Raw genomic sequence first — 24,606 nt, 5'->3', positions numbered from 1 at the left:
AGAGAGACACACACACAGACAGCCTGATACAGGAAGAATCCCATCATGGCTCTCCTCCTTGGGAGTGACTACAGAGATGGTGTGAATCTCCAGATGGCAGGAGGCTGGACGGCTGGGTGATAAATCTTTGATTGGCTGCTGCGTCTGAATCCCCCTGGCTCAGCCTCAGTTCCATTCCCAGCCTTAGCCTTGGCCTGCATGTAAGCGTACGCACAGCGAAATGTCTGCAAGACGGGGAATGCGAGCTGGGGGTATAATTAAGGTTCTCTGTTTTGAGCCGACTGGCTACCTGCTGTTAGCAACGGACCGGAGGAAAGGCTCTGGGACTGCATGTGCAATTTACTCAGAAACCAGACGAAGTAAAGTTAACGGTTAACAAAAAATACAGTCTCTCAGGTTGGTCTAACCTTGATTCACCTCATATTTTGATGGATAGCAGACATCGGTGTTCCGAACAGCGTTCCTACATCTTTTCCAAGTCAAATTTGAGCACTGTTCAAGCATTTCCACAGTGCATTTTCAAGCCTTATATACATATACTCAAAATAAATTCATATTTTTAATTTTCAAGCCAACACTCATTGACACGGAAACCTTACAGCATGTTGTCGTCTGTTAGCCTCCCACTTACTGTTCCATCAGCGGCCACACACCCACACTGACAGATTATACAAATACCATTTTCACACCATTTTTTTTTAAACAAGGCTAAACCCACTTAAAATAGGCAACTGACCCTTGTCCCATTGCTAGGTGATGATTTTGTCTCCCTGTTTTTCTTTGAAAAGTCTCTGTGTGTTCAGCTCTCAGTACTTTTATATCTTCTGACTGAATCTCTGTGGTTTGAAGTTTAGTTTCTCTCCTGCGTCGCTATTTGTACTCTCAGGTATCTGCTTTATTTACCGTTTCATGTTCACTTTCAGTTTTGCACTTTTTTCGCAAAAGGCGAAAGCAATTATATTCTGTCTCACTTAGTGTATTTCTTTATCTAAAAGCAATCTATTTACTTGTCAGATTTCAAAATGAACTTTTTGTCCATTGACTGAATGGCTTGTAAATGTTTTTTTTTTTTAAAAAAAACAAACATTCAATAGATTACCGTTGTTTTTTTGGCTGGTGAGTGAAACAAATCTACCTGCCATATTTTAGCAGCATTTGGCTGCAGGATGCTACTAAATTTGGTCCCTGTCAGTCTGGTATTGACATACTATGAAAGTAATGCAATTACAATTTCAAGCCGTTCCAAGCACTTTAAAAATACAACATTAAAATTCAAGTGTTTTCAATTATTTCCAGCAGCTATACGGACCCCGTCTAAAAATACAGCACATAGAGAATCGGGAACATATTTATTTAAGGAAAGCAAGATGTAAAACATGTGCACTTTGCGGCAGCCACACTGCTTGAGTTGGGGATTTAACAGCAAGCGGCCGATGTTAGCATGCCTGACATATCCGGCTGTTAAATGTAATTTGTATAGGCTTTAAGAGTTCCTCATCCATTGACATCTATCTGCATAATCCATATTACACTATGGATTTATTGGCTGCTCAATGAGCATGAGGACATGGTCTTAAGGACTGTATTTTACATCGTCTTATCTCCGTGGCTACACACACAAAGCTTGTGTGTCCTCGGTGTATAATGTGAAAGGAGAGCTGAACGTTATTGGCAGCGCGTGCCAAGAGAATGGAGTGGGAGGCGCAGCTTTGCAGGTAATGGCTGGCACCCTTCAGAGCACACTGAGATGATTGGGGCTTCGTCTGTGGAAACTGGAAAAAGGTTCTAATTTGAGCTCCCACAGATAGAAAGCCTCCCAACCTCGGGATTGTCACTGCTATGTGCCACCGCCGTTTCTCCTTCCTCCGCCCACTCGTCGTCTTCCAACCTCACCTGCTGCCTTCTCAGTGGAGCTAATAAAACCCAACAGCACTAGTTGGAGATAATGTCTCCCTCCTCCTGACAATCACCTCTGACATTGTGCTAATGGGGAATTTAGTGATTTTAATAAGAGTGGTCAATTGAGTGACCCTGGGGGGATTAGCAACAAAGGGAACTGATCAGTGGCTCTCATCATTGTGAGTGTATGGATATCATGAAATCCTAAAAATACATTAAAACCTACGCCACAGCCCCTTTGCATACATGCTCAGCATTCACATGCAATTCCTCGACCTACGGCGCACACGTTGTAACTGACTAGTCATACACCAATCATTAATTCTTAATATTCTTAAATTCCTATTAGCAATTACAGAATGAAAGCACAGAGGACTGCTGCCTCCTGGGAATGAGGGAAAATCAAGAAACTTAATTCTACTTGACAACATGTAGCAGATACATGGCCTTGTATTATAGCATAATTGGGGATTTCAGAAGGAATAGGCCTGTGTGTGATCTACGCCAGCATCAGAGCAGATTAACATGAGCAACGCCCCCTCGACGACTTTTTCCCGCCGTAGGAGGGGAGAGTGTGTTTGTTTGCATTGTGCTCAAGGAGAATATTATCGCTTTGATGGTTGCTAAGAAAAATAAATCGCCCCTAATTTATGAATATCTTTCAGTGAAATGCACTTGAAAGTGGATGTTCCCTGATATCAGAGCCGCTTAACAATTTGACATAATTACATGTTGTGTGAGAATCATTCGATAAGATTCAATTTGACTGCTGCGCAAGGCAGTGACACGCATTTCCTGATGACTGCTGTGTTTGTTTTCATTACAGCACACACCCTCAAAATTTTCAACGCTGCGGTTTCTGGGCTCATTGAGAAACTTTGGTCATTCCCTCACTGCTTCCTATCACGTTTTAGATCTAAATGTTAGAATGCTGTAGAATTCTCTCCATTACAATGTACAGCAGCTGAATGATACTCTTGTTTCTTCATTGGTCGAAGAAAGATTAAAACTCAGAGAGAATACAGATTCTTCTACTAGATCTTCTACAGCAAGAACAAACTGTGTAAATAATAACTTGCATTTCCCAAAAAGAACAGCTTGGACCACGAATTATTGTGTACAACAGTGGAAATGTCACAACATGGAAAAATCATGCTTCAGTAATAATCATTTCGATACTATAAATGAGTAAGAAGTGGTAGAAAGTAACAAAGTACATTTACCTAAGAACTATACTTAAATATAACTCTAATGTATTACCCAAATTTTGCTATTTTACAGTACTCTGCTACATTTCAGGCAAAACTAACATCAACAGAAACAATTTTAACTTATTACATCTAGAATTAGATCATTTTTTGATGCAGGGAGTTGCCACGTTAGCCCACACACCATATCACGGTTATTGGTGCCGTGCTGGTTTCGTTTTGTTGTTGTTATTACAGCAGGAACAACACAAATAAACATTAACTTCATAAACCATTCTGTTTTAAGACCTGTCAAAATGGAATTTTAAGACAATTTAAGACATTTAAGGTCTAAAATTCAGATTCAGATTCAGAATTTAAACTCTTTAAGGACCTGCAGACACACTGTACTAGTTACAGTACTTTACAGATTAGAACTTTGCATAAAAAAACAAAGCTTATTATGTTAAAAATAAATAAATAAATAAACAATACACACACACACACACACACACACACACACACACACACACACATATATATATAATAGGCTTACAAATCTCAATACATTAAACATGAAACTCATACATTAAAGATTAAAGATGTCTTGTTGTTAGCTGTTAGCAGAAACAGCAGTTTGCCTCATTTCATGACCCCTCAGACTCATCTTGTGACCCTCTGGAGGGGCCCAACCCCTAGGCTGGGAAATTCTGTACTAAAATATCAATCTAACCTTTATAAAGTAGTTGAAAATAGATTCACTATTAGCATCTACAGCAGTAAAATGATGCATTCACACTGATAAATCCATATTAAACATGCAACGATGTTGTATATAATACTGTAGCAGTCAAAGGGGACTTTTTTTAAATAAAGAAGTACTTCTACTTTTGATACTTTAAGTTAACGTTGTTATTCATACTTTGTACTCTTACTTAAGTAAAATTTTGAATTCAGGTCTTTTACTTGTACTTTGTGGTATTAATAGTTTTACTTGAATCTGAGCACTTCTTCTTCCACATACTGTAAATCCTTGTATGTGTGCATGTATGAGCATAATAATAATTTAATCAGTGTTTATGAGAGTAACTCACTGCTTTGGTGCACTGCACGTCCTTCCCAAGCAGCCAGTTGAGCTCCAGGTTTCCTTCTCCCTGGTAGCAGGACTGCAGGCGCTCCTTGATTCGTGCATTGATGTCTCGGATGGTGAACACGCAGAGTGCTGAGTCATCCGGCGGGCGGTGGAACTGCTTCTGGCCCTTGGAGAAGATGGTGAACAGCACATCGTCTTGGGCACTGATGTTGAGCGAGGCGGCGAGGACGCGGCCCGGCTTGCCGAGGTAGGCGGCCTGCAGTAGCCGGTACTCTACACCATTCTTCACACAGCCGACAGGGAGGGAGACGTAGGAGTGGAACTTGCGATCGTCTTTGCAGAGGCGGACGATGCGAGAGGTGTAGAAGAGGTCACTGGTGGATCCGCTCGATGACATGCTGTTCTCTGGTGTCTCCGGCTGGACGGTCAGGAAGTAAACAAAACTGCCACTGGCGAAGCCGTAAACATAGTAGATGTCAAAGTGGGAGACCAGCGCCAGCGTGTCTGAGGGTATCTTGATGAGAGAGGACACAAAGTCAGTGTGCAGCTCATAGTCGAGCATAGCGGATGATTCTGGATCACGGGGCAGCTTCCGGCTGGAGATGGTGGGAAAATAGTCCTGCTTTCCATCCACTGCTGTGCCTATAAACAGGGTGCCGTCCTGCCCCTGTGATGGCACGATGACCCCGTACATTGTCCCAGTCTGGTTGACGCTGGAGAGGTAGTGCTCTTTCTTGTGGGAGGGCTCCACTAAGATAAAGAGGTCATCCAGTCTGAGGAGTTTACAGACACCCTGGTAGAGGCTGCCACAGGCCAGCAACCGATTTTGGGAATAATCAATAAGAAGGAGCTTGTTGACATTGTTGGTAGAGACGAGGGGCTCGGAACAGGGCTGGACAATCAGAGGGGGGTAGCAAGCTTTGTTGTCGTCCTCTGGGCCTGTATCATGTGAAACAAGGAGGGTCAGATTGCCTGAGAGCTTGTACACACGGTTGACTGCTCCAATATACAATGCTCCTGTGGTTTGGTGAACCGTCAGGTGGTTGAAGACCCAGTCCCGACGTTCCGGGTGGAAACTAGTAAATGTCTGCCCGCTGCACAAGGCAGGGATCACTAAGAGCCAGAAGCCCAGCAGAGCAGCTGTAAGTCCTACTTTAGGTTGAGGTGATAAAGTCCTGCGTGTCCTACGCCGGCCCTCCATGTTTAACGGGCCTGCAAGGGATCTGCAGAGGAAGCGGAGAGAATGGACGAGGGGAAGAAGGGAGGGGACCTTCGCCTTTTTGCTGTTGAAGGCTTACTCGCAGGTCAAATCTTTGCAAGGGTCTTCACATGTTTCTGGAAAGGAAAACAAGAGAGAGAAGAGATGTTAGATAATCACAGTGTGACTCACATATCCTACAAAGGAAACGTGCACGTGACTAAATGGAAAAGGCTCTTCATTAGAGATCTCGCCGCTTGAAAAGGTCAAAGTTCGTCCTCGGTTTGGCGATGAGCTGTGAAGAAGAGGAGTGGAGGTTTAAAGAGACAAAGGGAGGAAGCCATTATGGCGCACATTCCAAAGGAGTCGCTGGACACGACAGGACAATGCAGGAAAGAGAGGCAGGTTACAGCGACGGAAATTAGCCTGACCTGACTCATACTGCCGCTGCGGCTGTCTCACACTGAGCGAGCGGTTTCTAAGAACAGCCCACAGACTCACATTTCTCATAAAGCCTCGGAGTCTCACACTCGCTCACAGTGACTCATCAGACTTAAATTCAATTGATAATTTATTTAAACTTATTCAAGCCGAGGTCTTAACACTTGAAATACTGTTTTATTAAGAACATATCCAATTTAGCAGATTGTCATGACATAAAAGTAGGCCTTAAAGGGATAGTTCGTATTATTTAATGTGGGGTTGTATGAGGTCAATAGTCAGAGTATTCGCTGCAGTAGATGGAGGTCGATTTTATCCACCTAAAAAAGGTTTCAGTTTAATTACACACTATATTTAGAATATTTTCACTACTTTACTGTCAGGCAGCCTTTTCTGATGGGAAATCACCATTATATATGCCAAAAATCACTCTCTCCAAATCAACCAAACTCCATGAGAGAAATCAGTAATTTTACCTCACAGAACACAAGAGTCGTCAGTCTACCGCTGCCTGGATCCATTAGTGTGTTTGTGTTTCTGTGTAACTTTGGTGCATCCAAACAATCCTTTTAAAACACCAAAGTCACACAGTAACACAAAGAACTTAACAGGCTGAGGCAGAGTTAGACCAGTAACGCCCATGTTCTGTAAGATAAAATCACTGATTTGGACCATGGAGTTTGGTTGATTTGGAAAGAGTGATATTTGGCTTATACAACAGCAGTTTCTCTGCAGAAAAGGCTTGCTGGACGACAAAAAAACTGACTGAACTGACTCTGACCTTTTTTTTTTAAGTTGTACCTTTCTATGTGGCTAAAACCTGCTTCTCTAAATTAGGGGTGTGTCGACCAGCACCTACTACAGGTTATACACTGTCTATTGATAAGTTCCTCATACAACCCCACAATAATAAATCCAAATTAACCATTTGATTGTGCTTTTTAAAACAAAGTAATAATTCCAATAACTCCAAAACACATTTTAATAACATATTTGTGACTATACCCTTTAATAAAAATCCATTAATAAATGTCATGCCAGATGCAAACAGCTGAAATTCCTGCACACTTTTCCTTTAAAAACATCAGCCTCCTCATTTAATTTCTACATTCAGCCCCTCCCTCACATCTTTTACTCTGACTCCAACCCATCAACCAACAGCCCTATCTTTTGTCCTCTTTCCATATCTATCTGTAAAAACACACATCAAGCAGAGTCTGCAATTTACGCGTTTAACCGTGCTCGGATGGGGCTGCAGAGATCTCTCCCCTCCACATGCCATAAACCAAGAGACGGAGCTCTGTGCAGTCTGTCCCCAGGAGTTAATTATCTCGTCCATTGGAAAGGAAGGCCTGGATCTTATTACTGGAACAAAGTGAGAACAAATTGGGAGCCACTTCCACACACCCCTCCCCTTGCTCTCTGCTCTTTAAGGGGACTGTTCTACAGAATCTGAATGTATTAATTATTCATTTCTAAACATCGCTGTTGTTTTTTAATCCTTTTATTCTATTCATCTCCCGCTGATCAGATCGTAGAGGGATTAATCACTGGCGGCACAATAATCATCTTTAAATGAATCAGCCACTGTATTAGATCTGTACACAGCTCCCTAATAAAAACGCAAGGATACAGAATATACAGTATGTGCGTGTGTTTGTGCGTGTGTGTGCCTCATTCCCTCAGTGTTATCAGTGTACTCTATCAGAACCAAGCAGTGTGAGGGGCTAACAAGTGGAGACAATGGCAGTGCATCCCAAAATCAAGTATGATTAGGCGTAGCGATCCAACAAGGGTAATTACTGTGGAGCTGGAGGAGGTAAGCTGGGGAGCGACACGGGGGACGCCAGGGGCTCGAACGTGTCAGAGACGGCCCTACATCGTTTGTCACACTCCAGATTTGCATTTCCAGCAGTGAGGGCACAGGGAATCAAGGGTGAAAGATGTGGCTGGAATAATCAAGCGCCTTGAATTAGCAAGCGCTCGCGACTGAAAATAGAAAAAGAAGCATTATATGGAGAGATACGGCACACATCCAGGCTACTGAGGCGGCTGGGTTTGATTTGCGGAGCCGATTTGGGATTCCCTCTGAACCGTGACTGCCCTTTCAAAGACCTCGCTCCAAATCTGATAATGGCCATCTCGGAGTCCCTCCCCTTCCCCCCCTCCCCCTGTGATCAACGGGTGCGCTACTCAGCTCAGACTTAAATATAGACCCTTAGGGAGCGTATTGATCCATGTGTCCATAAACACAGGTCCTAAGGCCCAGTCAAGCTGTTCTTGGCGTGTGCGGAGGCAGAGGTGTGGGAGGTGCTCTCTCCCAGAAGCACTTTATTAGCATTGTCATAAAAGTGCCATTGGGCTCTAAAAAAGCAGCGAGGGCCAGGCCCCCACCCTCACTCTCAGCTGCCTGCGCGCTGCCATGCTCCTTTGTTTGAGTTTGTACATGCTAGATGTGCAAAGTGGATCCCTTTGGTGGTATAATCAGCCTCCTGCTGAGCCAGCTTTTCGCTCAAGCCCTGCAGCCTTTTGCCCTTTAGAGCTTTTGCAACACCCCCACCCCTTAATCGTATATGTGTATACAACATTTACTCCCATCCATCTTTTCTTTCTTCCTCTCCTTTTTATTTCTCTCTTCTTCACCAGTCAGTGGGAGAAATATATGCATTACTCCCTCATGTTGTGGCAACAGCTGCAGAGGCTGACTGAATGGTATAAATAAAAGGCTCCACAAAGGTTATCCATTCATATTGCTTTCGGTAACAGAGGGAATGAAGGCTTTGTTTAAGTTGATTGCATGACCACCGCTTTGTTGCACTTGACAGAGACTTCTCTGTACTATGCAGCTGGGGAGTAGACTTGAAAAGAATAGGAACAACACCGGATCACCCCTCGTGCTCTTTAGTTCAAAGCCACGTCTGCCTTTTGTTTATGAGGAGTCAGAATTACCGAGAAGGAAATTAACATATAAATGCAGTCAGGAGTGATTCATACTTAAATGTAGTTACCTACTGACCTAGAAAAGGAAGGGGGCACTGTGTTGGTAGTAAATGCAATTACGGGTGAGGTAGAGCGAAGGAAGTGTTTTCATCCTTTAATTGCAAATATAAGACGGCAATTTTGGAAATTTAGCTCCCGCTATGTGAGAGCCATAGACTTATAATATGCAGCTGCTGCATTAGCTGCTTCAGCCTGTTGCAGCGATACTCTCATGCTCAACGTTGCCACCATATTGGTCACGTCGAGACAGACTTTTAAACAACCATATAATAATAGAATCAAGGGTCTATGATCTACATGCAGCAGTCAAATAAGTAACTTACTCCAGGTAGACCTAGGAAGTTGCGATGTTGTACTTGCAACAATTAATGCAAGTTCAACCAATCCCGATGACTTTTGCCCAATCTTGCAACTTTATCCAATAATTGCAACTTTTGTGCACATTTGACCAATCAATCTCATTGAACAGGCTCAGCATTTTATTATTTATTTTTTGGGGGGTATTTTTTTTTATCTATTTTATTTTGTCATTAATACTTAAATTGACATTTATTCAAGCTTTCTGCATTTCTTATATTTAAAAAACTTGTTTTGACTGAATTTGAGCTCCAAAAAAGATTTAGCTTCTTTGTGGAATACTCCCCAGGTGCACTTCTTCATTTGCAAATAAGCATATTTTCTTAGAATTTGTAGTCCTGAGGCTTTTTGTTCAAGTTTCTTAGAACATTCAGAATAGAGTTTCATTCACTGGAACAAGCTGCCTTTGATTTTTAATGAATCTGAATGAATACATTTTCTTTTTTGTGAGTAATTTTCACTTGCTTTCATAGCAAAAAATGTTTTAAAACATTGCAACGTGTATCAGAGTTTCTTTAGAAAAGCTTCCATGTAATCAGGCATTTTTAGGGTGCAACAATCACAAAAAAAAAAGCCTGCAAAATCCTTGAGGGACTGGTATTTGTTCGCGGGCCAGTTTTGACGAGAGCAATATGGCAGCGATGTTGACGTACAATCCAAAGGCCGATGCGGCGTCTACTTATACGTCTGCATGAGAGTGATGTGACTATTTGCAATATCAGCAATATTTTTACAGACAGTCAACAGCTGTCTGTATGTCTCAGTCAACACCAAATACAACACGTCCTGGTTTCTGAAATAAGTTCAGTTTGTTGACACGTCACAATTGTGGTCGTTGAGTGAGGAAGACAGATGGACTGGCATGATGACAAACTGTCAGCTGCTACAGCATCTTACATCACATAAGAATATAAAATGCCAAAAAAGCTCAGAATATCATGGTCATTGTCAGTAGATTTCCATTTTAACACTCATCTGACAATCTCTTTGGCAGACATGGAAGGCAAAGAAAGAAGAGCATCAAGTCAAGAGAGACAGAAAAGCACTCGTATCCAGCACACACGCAAGCTGTGATCATGGCTCGGAGAAAAGACAGTTTTTGCGAAAACTTTCCATTCATAATGAATAGCGGGGCGCACAAAACACTGCTGGCACACTCAGCCGGGCTGCTTCTGAGCGCTTGTTAAACAAACCGGTCCCACTGGCTGCCTGAGCTCTGTCACTGTGGCTGGTTGTGGGTCCCTGTGCTGAAACGCTGGTGATTTCCCCAGACGCCGGGGCAGGACGCAGCGGCCGTGCCAGCCGCGGTCAACGGGAGCTGCGCTGTGGCCGATTATCTCATGAAAAGATGCTAAAGAGCAGCAGGAGGACTGCACGAGGCCAGACATGAGAGAATGTGAACTGATAAGCTATGCAAATCATCAGTGAGGTTGTGGACACAACAGCCCGAGGGCAGCGTGGCAGCCAGCAAACTGAATCAGCAGAGAACAGGCTGCAGGAAGTGGCCTCTGGAGAAGGAGCAAAACCTCTGTCAGCCTGGAAAAGGCAGCAGGTCTTCTGCTTTTGTGCCTTTTGATTTTTTTTTGTCCTCTCATACTAAGCTTCTTAACAATGCAGCCAAATTTGCTTGATCTCCTAAATTCATATTTACTGCAATTGTATTGCAAAAGATAAAGGACATAAACCAAAATCCGTTTACGGTGCTAAATCCATTGTTGTCGGATGGGGAAAGGAAATGGGAGATTGTAATTTCATGCCTTGGATTAATGTGTTATTCCCTGGATGATTAATGTAAAGCGTGAAATCTTAATGCTTAAGTAAAAGTGATACGCTGCAAATCAAAGAGACAACATGGAACAAAAATCAACAAACCAGCTAGTCAACATGAGTAAAACGTTTCAAAATGTTTAACATTTTTCTCATTGCGAGGTAAGCTTTTCTGTTGATGTGGCCATTTGCACAGTAAAAATAGAAAATTTAATCTCCCCTAAAGGAAGATCTCCTTCTTCTATAGGAGCCTATAAAAAAGCGATTAGCGGCAGAGGTTAGTCCATTACTCTTCTCTCTATGCTGCTATCAAGAGTAGAGATAATGAGAAGACTTTCTGGCATCTTGAGTTGTTGAGCCCGAGTTATATTTATACATTCTTTTGTCTCAATAGGAAATGGATTTCTCTGCTCCAGTGCCAGCGCTATCCATCAGCTTCCAAGAAAACTCAACACTTCTTTTCCGCATCCATCCGTACTTCTGCATCCAGCCACCACAAGGAAATGATACGGTAGCAAAGCAGAGGGATAACACCCTCCGAAACCACAAGACCTCCAGTAACTGCTATCATTTCACTCTGTATGGTTTCCTGTGCTGTGGTGCTGGAGGGTGTCAGTTATGCCTAATATTTCCTTCTGTGGTTTCAAAATTCCAACATATTGATGGGCTCAAGAGGAAACTTAACAAAAATATAAACGCAACACTTTTGGTTTTGCTCTCATTTTTCATGAGTTGAAGTAAAACGACTTCTTCTGTGCACACAAGAGGTTTATTTCTCTCAAATTGTATTCAGAAATTTCTTAAAATCCATGTTAGTGCCAACTAATTTCCCTGTTGATTAAATGTAATTTAAATTTAGACTAGTCAACTAGTCTCTCAGTGAGACAGCACAACTTTTTAATTGATAATGTTAAACATTGTGAAAATGCTGAAAGTATTAAGAGCCATTTCAAACCATTAATCCCATTCTACAAGAGCCAAATCTTATTTTAAATGCCACTGAAATGTGGTGCTTTGCACAGTGCAATATGATCATTGTACATTATCCTATTTAACATGACAGTAACTCCCTAAATGCATCACCTTTTCAGACCGAAAAGGATCACAGTGTCTGGGGGTAAATGACGCTGAATGATGCTAGCTAATGCTAGCAGTGCTAATAGCAGCAGCCTGCTCTGCTTTAATGTCTGGGCCTGTGCTCATGCCTAAACCTAGCCAACCCAACCAATGAAGGCAATGAGTCCTAGCCAATCAGAGGCAGAGTAGGGCAGGTCAGGATTTTGCCATACTGGGAAAAAAATGGTATCTGTAGCCCTATGTGAAATAGCAATATGGTTGCATTCCATTTACCTCAGAAGTCAGAGCTAGGAATGATGTCACAACTGAACTGACCTTGTTCCAGTATAAGTCAGAAAAAACTTTTTTTTGTGTTTTTTTTTCCACACAAATACCATAGCAACATGTTCACAGACAGTACTGTATGAACAACTTATTGACTTTCACAACTATTGATGCATCCATGTTTGTTTTTGAGATCAGGGTTGGTTAAGGTTCCTCCAACTTCCCAGTTCAAATAAAAAACACCAGTTCAGTTTAGTTCAGTGCCTGATAAAGATGGATGGATTATCTTGGAAAAGGAGAAGTGCTCAATAACTAACACTAACCATTTTAACAAATCTGCAAACAAAATCTGAGAGAAATAGACTCTCAGATTTAGTCTCAGAATTTTTACTTCAATTCATGAAAAACTTGAGCAGAAAAAGTGTCATGAAAGTGAATAGTTGTGATGTTAGTGTCACAAAGCCTTGCTCATACCATCCGAACAGTGCAAACACAGCTGTCGCTAATTTAAAGGCATCATCGCACACATTTTAACAACGCCTTTTTTGTTTTTGTTTATCTTGAGACATGAAACGTGCTAGGCTCTGAGCTACAGCTGAAAGAGCAGTAATTTAGTGGTGCGTAGTAAATTAATGCCCACTTGTCCACGATTAAGCATGTGCTCTCAGGGCACTCCAACAGAGCACTTTGCATCCTCTGTTTAATAGTACTATCTTTGTTAGTGACCCATATCAGTGCACTTGCTCATGACCATCTGAGTTTAGAGGCCCGCCGCGAGGCCTTCAATTGCTTTTCACTGAATTACACCCATTGAGAGCAGTCTCAGTACTTCAGTCCATCTCAGCCTCTCAGAGTTATTACTTCAAAATTATTAAAACACACACACGACACACGCACATACACTGTAAAAATAAACTTAAACTTGTTTTAACTTTAAAAAGTTAAGCGTCCACGCTGACTTAAAATTTTAAGTTGACTGAATTTGAAAAGACAAGTTATTTTTGTAATGGTTCAAATCAAATAAACTTGATATTAATTCAATTGTACTTGAGATAACATCTTGAATAATGTAGAGATTTCAACAACTGTTGAATCACACTGATGAACATTACAAACAAATTTCCTTTTACATTTTCTCAGTTTAAAAAGTCAAGTTATTTTTTTCAGACAAAAAACTTGAATTTATTACATTTTAAGTGCGAGGCCACTAACCTTCATCATTGTTCGTGTTTTCATTCAGTAGCAACTTTTCATCATATGTTCTTTTCAAGCTTTGAAAAAGATGTGACTCAGGAAAGTTTTAACTCCCACACAATGTATTGTGGGAAGCATGGTGGGAGTAATATGAAGAAATTGCACCTGCAAAAATGTGTACAGCGGTCCAAATACAAAGTAAGAGTGATAGACTGTATATTAAATAGGTTAAATCCCTATTTAATGTAACGTCTATGGTTTAAGTGACTGTTTCCCCCTGACACCTCCTCCCCAGACTTGAGGAAGCTCAGGCAGACTGCAGGAACACTGCAGGAGTGCAAGACATGTCCGGCATTGTAAATGGACAACAACAAACGAGGACGAATCCTACACTGTAAGTTGATCAGCTGTTTATAACTATCCGTCGTCTGACAATATAACGTTATGCCCATTATCCTGAAAACAAAAAAAAAAAAGTCTGGAGCTTAAGTCAGTAGCCGCCTGTCTCACAGCCTGCCAGACTCCATTAACATATCTCTCAGTTTAACTGTTATATTAATCTACGTCTTCTGAAAGATTATGAATTATTTCTTATGATTCATAAACAGACACTTACTCATTAGGCAAACATTCAGCATGAATCTGAACTCCAATTAACATGAAACGTGCAATTTTTCATTCCAGCCTGGAATAGAAATTTCAAAGGAGGCACCGCGGCTGTAGGGTTGTTTCAGTTTCAATTTAACATGTTTCCTTAATCTCTGTTGACATATTGTGGACATTTTAGGACTCATTACAGTAAATATATTACAAGTTTCTCCTTTAATGAGTTGACTGAATTCTTTGCAGTGCATTTATCATAACTCATCATTTCAAGTCAGAGGACTTGAAGAGATTTTGAAGAACTCCTGTTTGTAAGTCCTGAAAATAAATAATGTATTTTTTTAATTAACTTGAATAAATTTAACTTACATATTTATGTGAAGTTAATGAGAAAAGATTAGCTGATTCCACTCAATTCCTGTCTGATTTTTTTTTTTTTTTTTTTACAGTGTATTATTAATATTATTATATTTTGAGATGTTGCACAAAAAAAGTGCGTCATCATGACACAGGAATAATCGAGCCTCTGCATTACTGCTTATCCCTGAATGCAAACAAGGGCACGTGTATCTAATCTTTCCCTTTAACCCCGTCTCCGCTCAGGCCCCCCACCTCCTTCACACACTTCAAACTCTGTTTGAGCAAACACACGCCGGTATTATGCCCAAAATCTATGACATCCACTGAGAGAGATTACAATGTCATTGTTATTCTAATGATTTTTGTTTCCCCTCCCACAACCGCCACCTCCTCCAAACACGCAGGCGTGCTCACATTCACTCTCATGCTCTGGTACAAGCTCAGACATGCACAAATCCACACGCCAACAATCAAAGGCAGGAGCGCATATAGACGAAGGCGCACATCCAGCATACGTACATAAATTATCCACTTTTTTTTTTCTACATCCTCGTTTCTGCTGACACAACTAACAGCTCCCGTGCACTTTTCCTATTAAATTGGAGGTTGAATCCTGAGGTGTGATCTTTGCAGGCAGTCCCACTACCAGTAGCTATTCGGTGTACGCCTCATCATCGCCGTCTGTCATCCTGTGAAAGCAGCTTTCTATTAGGAGGCATTTCCATAAATCTAAATTGTAAAGGGACTCAGTGAGAGAAGAGGGAATCCTCGGCGGGCGAAGAAAACAAACAGAGCGGGATGTCACAGGAGGCCACAGGATCAGATATCACACCTCGGCTCACGCACAGATTGGGACCGAACCAGACTCTTTGATTGACGCCATACAGATTTTATCCAATCAGAGGGCCTTAAATATTCCTGAAGCATGTTTGCCCATACCGTGCGATCCTGGCGCTTTGAGAGTCGGTGTAGCGCTATAATGAAAGCCGTACGGGGAGGAATGCAGTTGTTCAACATGAAAGGTAAAGTACCTGTGGTGTGGAGAATTTGAAAATGAATCATGTTTATATGAATTATTAAAGACAGTAGCTACACAGACACACGGCGCTCAGGTGTTCAACTCACAAACACCTGTAAAATCTGAATCCCCTGCAATTCAAAGGAATTTGAAATTGCATTTTAAATCATTGTCGAGATTATGTCAGAGAGACGTTGATTACATGCGGCTGTAGTTACAGTAACTGGTCGTTTTCAAAGCCATAATCCTGTTTTATTGGATTGTATTAAACTGTAAGGTGTAGCCTGCATTATAATTTGTCTCCTTATATGTATATGGAGGGGTGAGTGAGAAATGAAATGTGAGAAAAAAATAATTCACCTAACAATAAAGTTCAGGCAGTTTAGCAAAGCCACTTATTTTAAATGTGAACTAACTTCAAAATTGACCCTTCTTAAGTCCCACCCCTTTTTGCTCTGTGCTTCAGTAACACTTCAGCAAAACTGAACCTCGATCAACTTTCTCTTTTCCTGTTTCCTGCACTCAGATATTCTATGTGCTAGTCTATGTTGAAAACAAATTTTGAATATAGTTAAATAATGCTGGGGGACCTGAAAAAGCAACATATATATTTACATCCTGTATTAGCTAATGTTCACAAAATGCTAACTACTGTTAATCAATGACACTACTGTCACTGCCGTTGTTTTTCTTTTAGTGCAGTGCATTACTGTATATAGTGCTTGGTTAGTGACTTTAGGTTGTACACCTCTTTTCATGATGCACTGTGGGATACTTATACCACTTATACTATTATACCCTACATAGTACGTTCAAACAACACATCAGGACAGCACTGGAAAATGGAAAACTCACTATATAGTGGACTATGTAGTGAGTAGTGAGTGTTTTCAGACACAGCCTACATCAGTTGTAAGATAGCTAGTTACCTAGCATTTTGCTAACATTAGCTAATTTAAGATGTGACCATATAGGCCCATACATTATTGTGGCCATTTTTCTGATCACATCATCATCATCATCCAGTTTGGCTGTCAATATCATATCATATCATCATCATTTTATTATCTGATATAAAAACAGAGGGACACTTTAGGTTTCCTGTATTTTGACCCTGGTAACTGTTGTACTGTAGTAAACTATGGTGCAAGCAAAACTTTAAATTGGGTACTAAATAAATAACTTTGTAAATCATATCAGAAAATCACAGAGTGCAGCAGTAAGGTGATTAAAGCTATGGTAAACTATGGGACACTCAATAAATGAAGTGGTCAAACTACAGAGATTCAATACAGTGTATTTAATTATCTACAGACTGACTAAAACACGGACTGTCTCTGGAAAAGGGGACATCTGGTCAGTCTACGATATATGTCACTTTTATGGTTCCCCAGCAATGTCTTTTAAGCATCTTCAATATTTAGTTTTCTTTTCAAGAATAACAATAACAAGAAACTTGACCAAAGTTCTGCAGGGTACCAAGTTTGCTTAACTGTTATTGGTGCACGGAGCAAAAAGGGGCGGGGCACAGAAAGAGTCGGCTACATTACATTTGTCATATTTGAGGCTGCTTATTCCAGGCCAGATCTTGTGGCACATTTAAGAGTTGTTGAAGCAGACTAATGGACTTGGCCAGCTGAAGAACTTGGCTGGTACAACAGGTAGCAGGTGCAAAGGACAGCCAGAGGGGCACCGGTCTGAACGAGCAGGCAATTGTGCGTCCTGTGTGGAGTAGACTGGAATGAAATGAATGAATGGCTCAGTTCGTCTGGCCTTGCTGCAATCAGATTACATAAACTCCAGGTCATTAATGTGCTGCAGAGTTGAACACAGAGAGAGTGGACCGGCCGCGGCGAGGGGGCAGCCAAGCCAAGAAGATCCAGATGACATTAACCCAAACAAGGGCAGGACACAGCATGACCTGCGTGTGCATGCGTTTGTGAAGAAGAACCAGTATTACCAGAGCGTGCGTCCATGTGCACTGGTTTGTGTTGATGTATTTGCTTTCTTTATCAACAGACTCTCCCTGCAGAGGTGTTATCTGCCTGCAGCTGCACTCTGCTAAACAAAGCATGGACTCTGACCTTTGGTGTGCAGTTGCCCAATCAGAACGAGGCACCGATGGACTGAACCTTCTGTCAAATAATCATGCCAAATCCGCAGTTACAGTAAGCACCAGCAAACCGCTCTGCGAGTGAGTGAAATGTGTGAGATTAAGCACTCGTTCCACAGAGCGCGTGCGCGTGTGTGAAACATTGCAGGTTCACAGAGGCGGACTAATTAAGAAGATCGCAGGGAAAAAAATGGCTTCCATTTCAGTAGCCACATATATCCCCTGCTCGTTCACTCACTCCCCCGCCCCCCTGCTTCATCATTTGTCTCATCGGGATCAGAGTCGGAGCTGGAGCACGGCTCAGTGGCCAAGGCGACAAACCGCTGAAGGGAGTGAGAGGAGGGAGAAGGATCGGGAAAAGGGGAAGGCGAGCAATGAAATACAGCACGGGAGAAACTGAGATAAGGGGACAGAAACAGTGAATGATGGTGTGTGAAAGTGGCCGAGAAGGACACAGCAAAACTGTGCCCCCAGTTTGAGTGTGTGAGAGAGAGATAGAAGGATGAAAGAAAGTCAGGGCAGGCAGGAGAGAAGAAGGAAGGAAGGAAGGAAGGAAGGAAGGAAGGAAAGAAGGAAGGAAGGAGAGGGGAGCCATGCAGCCATTACTCCAGCTGGGTAACAAGCCGTTACAGCCACAGCGGCAGCCACAACTCCAGAAGTTGGCACGGTGCGTCCACTATTATCTGGAGCAAATTTACACAGCCTGACTGGCACACTTGAGAGGAAAGAGGGGAGGCTGGTCAAAGAGCAAGAGGGATGAGGAGAAGCAAAGACATGTCGAGAAAAGGAGGTGAACAAAGATCTAGATACTATTATTTAAGTCTAAATGTATACTATATCTACTCATTAGACAAAGAGACCTGTTATTTCACTCAGCAGACATCAGCAGCCAAAATCCGGGATGGTTATGTAAGAGTTTCAGGGGGGGGAAGGGAAAAAAAAAAAATTATGGGAATCCTGTCAGTCAAAGTAATCCCTTCAATTTCTCCTGCTACTGTTTCATCTTGGACTGTATGATATAGCTTTGGTCTAGCTCTGTAATCACACGCTGGCTGAGAGGATGAGGCTACTCCGGGTTGGCTAACACCCAGGCACTGAAAAACGCAGCGGGAAACACACACTTCTACTGAGCTCCTCCATAAAAAAAACAAGGTAAAAGATCGCTGTGGACTGGTACACAGCTTAGAGGGGATAGGCAAGACGGGTAATATGGTGTGTTGTTTTTTCAAGTATGACGAGGTACAGTTCTAAAGCTGCACAGTCAATCGCAATATTATCAAACTCGCAATATGGCTAAGTGTAACATCCAAATTGTAGAACCATGAAATTTGTTTGATGATCATTTTGCTTACCGCTAAACGGTTATCAGACTTTTATTCTGAAGAGAAGCAGTGCTGTGTGCATAGATAATGATAATAAACTGAATCTTTAATATTAAACTGTAACTTTATTCATTCAAGGCCTTCTTCTACTGGTGGTGATACTGTCGTTTCAGCCTGTATCTAACATGCATGGCGTACTGTAAAACTTCAAGCTTTGGACCCTGCTGACAAAAATAATTATCCCACGATTACATCACATGGTATTTCAAAAAGGGTGACCAACAGTAGACGTGCATTACTGTGTTAGCCAGCTATTAGCTCACAGACATCTATGTGCCGGTGTGCTTTATATCCTAGACTATTCCATTATGGGCAATTTGGCCATTATTATAACCTTTTATCACATTTGTGTCTGCATCAATTTCTCATGTAGCCCTCCATGAAAAATAATGGTCCACATGGTGGTCATAATTTCACTGTTAAAGGCATAATATGCAACATTTTCATAAAAAATAATGTACAAACTCATATAAACATAATCCCTTTCAGTCATTGCTTATGACCCACTAGAAGTGGTGGTAGTAGTAGCAGTATCTGCAGAGACCCTGCCCTCTGCCTGTACTTCCTGATTTTCTCAGCATTTTGCCGTGCTTGGGTCGCTCAGAACCGACCCAAAACATCAGCATTTAACATCCAGACATCTTCCTGGTGCGTTCAGAAACAGCTCAGACAAATCCCACTGATTCTTCCTTTAACTAATGAATGGTGCTTGCAGAACTGTTGCATAAAAGCCGCGTCATACCTGCGACCAAATCACAGCCGTACTAATATTAAGTACAACAGCACCTCTCCTGTGAAACTGCTTTATTATGATGTAATACAGACATGGAAGCGTGAACGCTTGCTGGGCCAGCTGTAGCTCTATCCATGATAAAATCAATTATCTGTCAATGCAATTAACACGACAGCAGAGTATGTGTGATCTCAACCACCCCACTGCTCTGAATCCTGGGACGCTTGCAGTGTGCATGGCACTGGCACGGAAAGAAAAAACTATACGCCAGGCAGAGTTAAAGCCCAGGTTTTAGCCTATTGATGAAGCAGGAGACAGACATTTGTTTGTGTCAGCTGTCATGTGATTGTCTGATGATGTCTACAGCTGCAGTTAGTGTGTGTGTGTGTGTGTGTCTGTGTGCGTACACAGGTTACTGCTTCTCTGTGTCAGTGTGCACATGGCGGATTTAATTCCTAACGCTCATCCAGGACAGCAGACAGTTCTCTCTGGGACTCTCTCCGCTGGGTTAATGATGTTTACAGCTAGCCACGCTCCTACTCTGACATTTTGACAAACACAGCAAGACTGCATAAACAAACACTCGGCTTTCGGTCGTGACAGGTTTCCCGCTGTCACATATACAGGAGGCCTGGTTGCTCCTCCAGTCGGAGCTCCGGTGCAGTTCGCAGTCCGCTCACAGTCCCAGCCTGCTCAGGGTCAGCAGCAGTAGCTCCAGACACGCACACTTGGCCGGCTTATCTCACGCTCATGACTGTGACTTATTGCAATGGAAGCACTTGTGAGGAGTTAAACCGCCTAACCCCAATGACCCGCTCTTCTTCCCTCCAGACTGTGGGCGAGAGAATAAACATCTTGTCTTGTCCTCACATTGTCTGCAGCTCAGTCTTCTCGCCAAACTCGATTAAGGGTCAAAGAAGGCCAAACTTTAGAGTTTGACCAAAACCAGATGGCCTCTGTGAAATAACAACACAGATAAGGCTCATGTGAAGAAGTGAAGAAAGAACCGACTGTTTATGATGTCTGTCCACAGTAGCAACGGTAACACAACTTGAAAACTGGAGTCCAGAACAATATGATAAATATTTCATCCATATCATCAGGTAAATAATCTTGACAGTTCTACAGTAAAACAACGCACTAAATTTCAGCTAATGCACTGCTGTACTGTTTGTTCTGTAAACTTTCACAAGAGGAAGGAAACTTTCACTCATTGTTTTCAAGACATGCTGTGACCTCTTGTTTTGCTTTGTCTGAGGCAGATATGACTGTGCTGGGCTGCACAGGAGCCAGAATCAAGTTTCAAGTGTGTTCAAGTCATACGCTTGACAATTCCAGGCGAGCAATCATTGGCAGCGAATGAGCTGATTTACACCGGCTCTGACTCCGTGGATGACGAAGACACAGTGGGCTCAGGCTGGGACATGAAAGGCAAACCACTTCCTAAGCTTACAGCACGGTCAGCCCCAGGAGCCAAACTCAAGAAGAAAACCACCTCTGTGATGTTGGATGGAGGGCAGACTGGACGCTACCACATCTTAAGGTACAAAGTGGTATTATGAGACAGGAGAGGCTGGTGCTAGCTGGGTAGCCTGCTAACTTCAGTAGATATCTCCGCAACACAATACATAGACATCTTATAATGTCAAAAGTGCTATTTCTTCACATTATGTTGATGATTTTGAAAACAAGAATTCTTACATATTGTACCTTTAATATAGTAATAGGAACTAATAAAACACAGGACAATGAAATAAAATCCAATACTGTGATGGGCAGGTGTACAGTTATGAAAATGACCCGGAGCATAGTGGTGTCTGCCTCTCAAATACTCTGTCTGAGGACCATTACGGCCTATTTTCAGGCCCTTTCTGCTCTGGCACACATAACAGATGCATTATCACACGGTTGCAAAGGGCTCAGCCTCTCTCCTGCTCTCTCTGTCTGCTTCTCTCTCTACCTCAGCGTGGTAGAGGCCCCTCTAATTTCATCAGAGGTGATAAAACACCACAAAATCAAGTCTGCGGCTAGTTACTTAGCCCAATCTCTCTTTGGATGAGAGGCAATAACAGCATGTGGTGAGGAAATTGGGTGCTTACTCACACAGAAGGATACATGCCTAGCAAGCAGAATGCAGGGTTTTCTGTGAAGACTGGCCACCACAAAACAGAACAATGGTTCTCATATCTCTCTGTGTGTATACAGCAGATATTTTAACAGGCAGCAAGGGGCTGAATAAAGCCCATATGTGCCACAGTTGTAGTATGCTTGTAAGCAGGCAACAATGTAATTATACATAAGCAATTCTTCACTTTTAGATGATTATAGCACATTATAAGAGAATGTAGGAGGAGAATTCAGTAGGTTTACTTACCAGAAGATGTATTGGTTACATGTTTTCTAAAATAGGGTGACAATTTCCTAGAATAGCATGGATTGGTTTGGAATACTTCCCGAAAACTTCTATAAATTGTTTAAGTCTAGCACATATAGGGAAGAAAAGTTACAAAACTGCTGCCACAGAGCAGAGCTCAGAGAAAAGCTTACACTACATTTGTATGCAAGTCCAAGTAGGACTTGCAATGAATATGAATAATAAAACAGTAGCGAGCGCTGCAGTAAGCATTAGCTCAGCCTTGCGCATGCTGGCTGTATAAAATCCACCTGATCGTCCTCTGGGGTGCAGCAGCCGCTGCCAGGCCACGCCAGGACAGGACAGAGCTCAGAGAGCAGGCGGACGGGCTGACTGACTGACTGACTGAGTGACTTGCTGTATCAGTGCTGAAGCGCACATGCATGCCTTCCGGCCTGTTCCATGTGAACCCCGTACAGGATGCAGTGCTGGCTGGGATATGGTGGAAAATCAACACTGGCTGGTTTCCTGTAAGCCAGCGTCATGAGACAGGCGTATCACCCTTGCCAAGCAACTTTCTATCAACACACAAGTGTGAAGTTTGTGGAAGACTGTTATAAACTTTGCTAAACATATCAAATGTTTATTTAATCATGCAGGCATTTGTGCTACTGAATTACGATACTTCACAAGTACAAAATAAACTGACGAGGATGTTCTAAAATGGCCATTTTTTTCAACAACATTTTTTTCTCCTTAAAGGGTCAGTTTATTATCTTCAGTGCTGGTGCCCCTCTCTGTTCTCCAAACTGGTGTGCCAACTACTGTAAGTAATACACAGACTATCGATAAGCATGTACAACATACAAACAACCCGAACTATTCCTTTAAAAAAAAGTAGAGGGAATGTTTTTGAAACTCAGCAAAAATCCAAAGAAGGTCTTGTGTTCACAGCAGTGACATATAGCATGTGCCCTAGAGTACAGGCATGCACAAAATACTGTGAAGCACATTTATTACACATGTGGCACAACCGCTCCGCACCTGCTTATAGTGGAATTGGTGAGCCGTGGGGAGCTGGGAGGTGGAAGGAAGGAATGTCATGGTGACCTAGAAGGTCTATGATGAAAAATAGTGTGTTGGCAGAGTAATAGCAATGCATGGTATTATTCACTATAGCTGTGAAGGCTGAGTATTGTACTGTATAATACGCGAGAGATGGAGGCAGCGTTTGTATGAGCGTTGTGATGAAGCACAGAGAACAGCAAGGGATAAGAAGGGGAAGGGGTCCAATACTCATTATGTTCAAAGTCACAGGGACAGGAGGGAAAATGGGAATGGCCCTGCAGACTTCTTATTATATTTTGTGGCCTTAAACAGCCAGCCAGTGAAGAAAAAACCTTGGTCACCACAGAATATTACTTGCCTAGTGTGTTTTTTTTTTTTTTTCTAGCTCCCTTCCTTTTCCGTCAGTCACTACACCTGCAGTTACTCTGGGTCGTTGCTCTGCCCTTTCTGGTGAACCAAGAAAAGTCAAGCAGCCTGAAATGAGATAAAGGTGACTGAGGCAACCCCGGCGACGATGTACGATGCTTAAACCACGCAAGATCCCTGGCTGTCAGAGTTGCTCCGAGTCTGTCACAGCTGTATGAAGAGCTACTACAGCCCGTCCACTACATCAGCGAACCTGGGAATAAGTGCTTCACACTCATTTTCACAGGCCAGAGGCTCCTGAATCTGTCCCCTGCGCTGCTGTGGATATAACACGGAGATAGTCAGGCCATCCATATTCTTCAGACAGACACTGGAGAGCATCTTTTTATACGTGGCCACTGAGCCTGATACAACTGTCCGTCAGGATCCTTCTTGTACTACATCTTGATATAGGCACCCAGTAGAGGGGCTTGGATCTCTGGAAAGCATGTCATTGATATAATCGCACACACTTGCATGCACATAAGTACGTCTTGAGAGGGAAAAAACATTGAGATTCATAGCAGGAATTGTCTAAATCCAGCTCCAGTGTGAGACGCACTGTAATTCTTACACTGCTTTGACTGCACATCATGTAAAACGTTGGGCAAGAGAAATAACACGTATAAAGGGCTTAAGTGTAACAGCTCTCAAGTGGAGTATCCTGCACTGCCTTAGTCACCAGATCACATTTGCTAGCGCAGCCTCACTCTGAATGCAGCAGTTGCTTTCTGAGCATTAAGTTTGATCAAAGACTAATCTCTGCTAGTAAGATGATTAAAATTAGCATCTGTTTCATTGTTAAGGAAGTGAGGCGGGCTGGGAGCAGATCCCACAGTGCAAAACAGAGACAAAAGACAGACAGCCAAAAAAAGAGAGACGCAAGAGAAAAGAGCAATAAAGAGGGGAGCGAGGGAAAGAGCAATATCAGGAGAAAAAAAAAGAGAGAGAGCAATAAAGAACAAGAACAGACAGAGCAATAATAACTGAAAATAAATCAAAGAAAAAGAACGTTCCCAAGCTTGGTCAGTATGACCAATGCCAAACCCAGGCGATCTGAATTCCTCAGCGGCGGCTTTTACCTCACATTAACT

At 42.3% G+C, this 24,606-nt stretch overlaps 1 protein-coding gene across 1 annotated transcript in view; it reads right to left on the bottom strand.

Moving 5' to 3' along the window:
- The window catches only part of plxna2 (plexin A2), a 265,500-nt gene that overhangs the window by 225,402 nt on the left and 15,492 nt on the right, over positions 1–24,606 (bottom strand). Inside the window, exon 2 of the mRNA XM_084720421.1 lies at positions 4,181–5,514. Within this exon, the coding sequence (XP_084576547.1) occupies positions 4,181–5,380 (1,200 nt within the window). The 5' untranslated portion in view covers positions 5,381–5,514. The remainder of the gene's footprint in view (positions 1–4,180; positions 5,515–24,606) is intronic.

Source organism: Lutjanus erythropterus, chromosome 6 (assembly GCF_056507025.1).
Source record: "Lutjanus erythropterus isolate fLutEry1 chromosome 6, fLutEry1.hap2, whole genome shotgun sequence".
Lineage (NCBI taxonomy): Eukaryota > Metazoa > Chordata > Actinopteri > Lutjaniformes > Lutjanidae > Lutjanus > Lutjanus erythropterus.
Note: the sequence above shows the minus strand (reverse complement) of the source record. Positions and strands in the feature narration are given on the sequence as shown.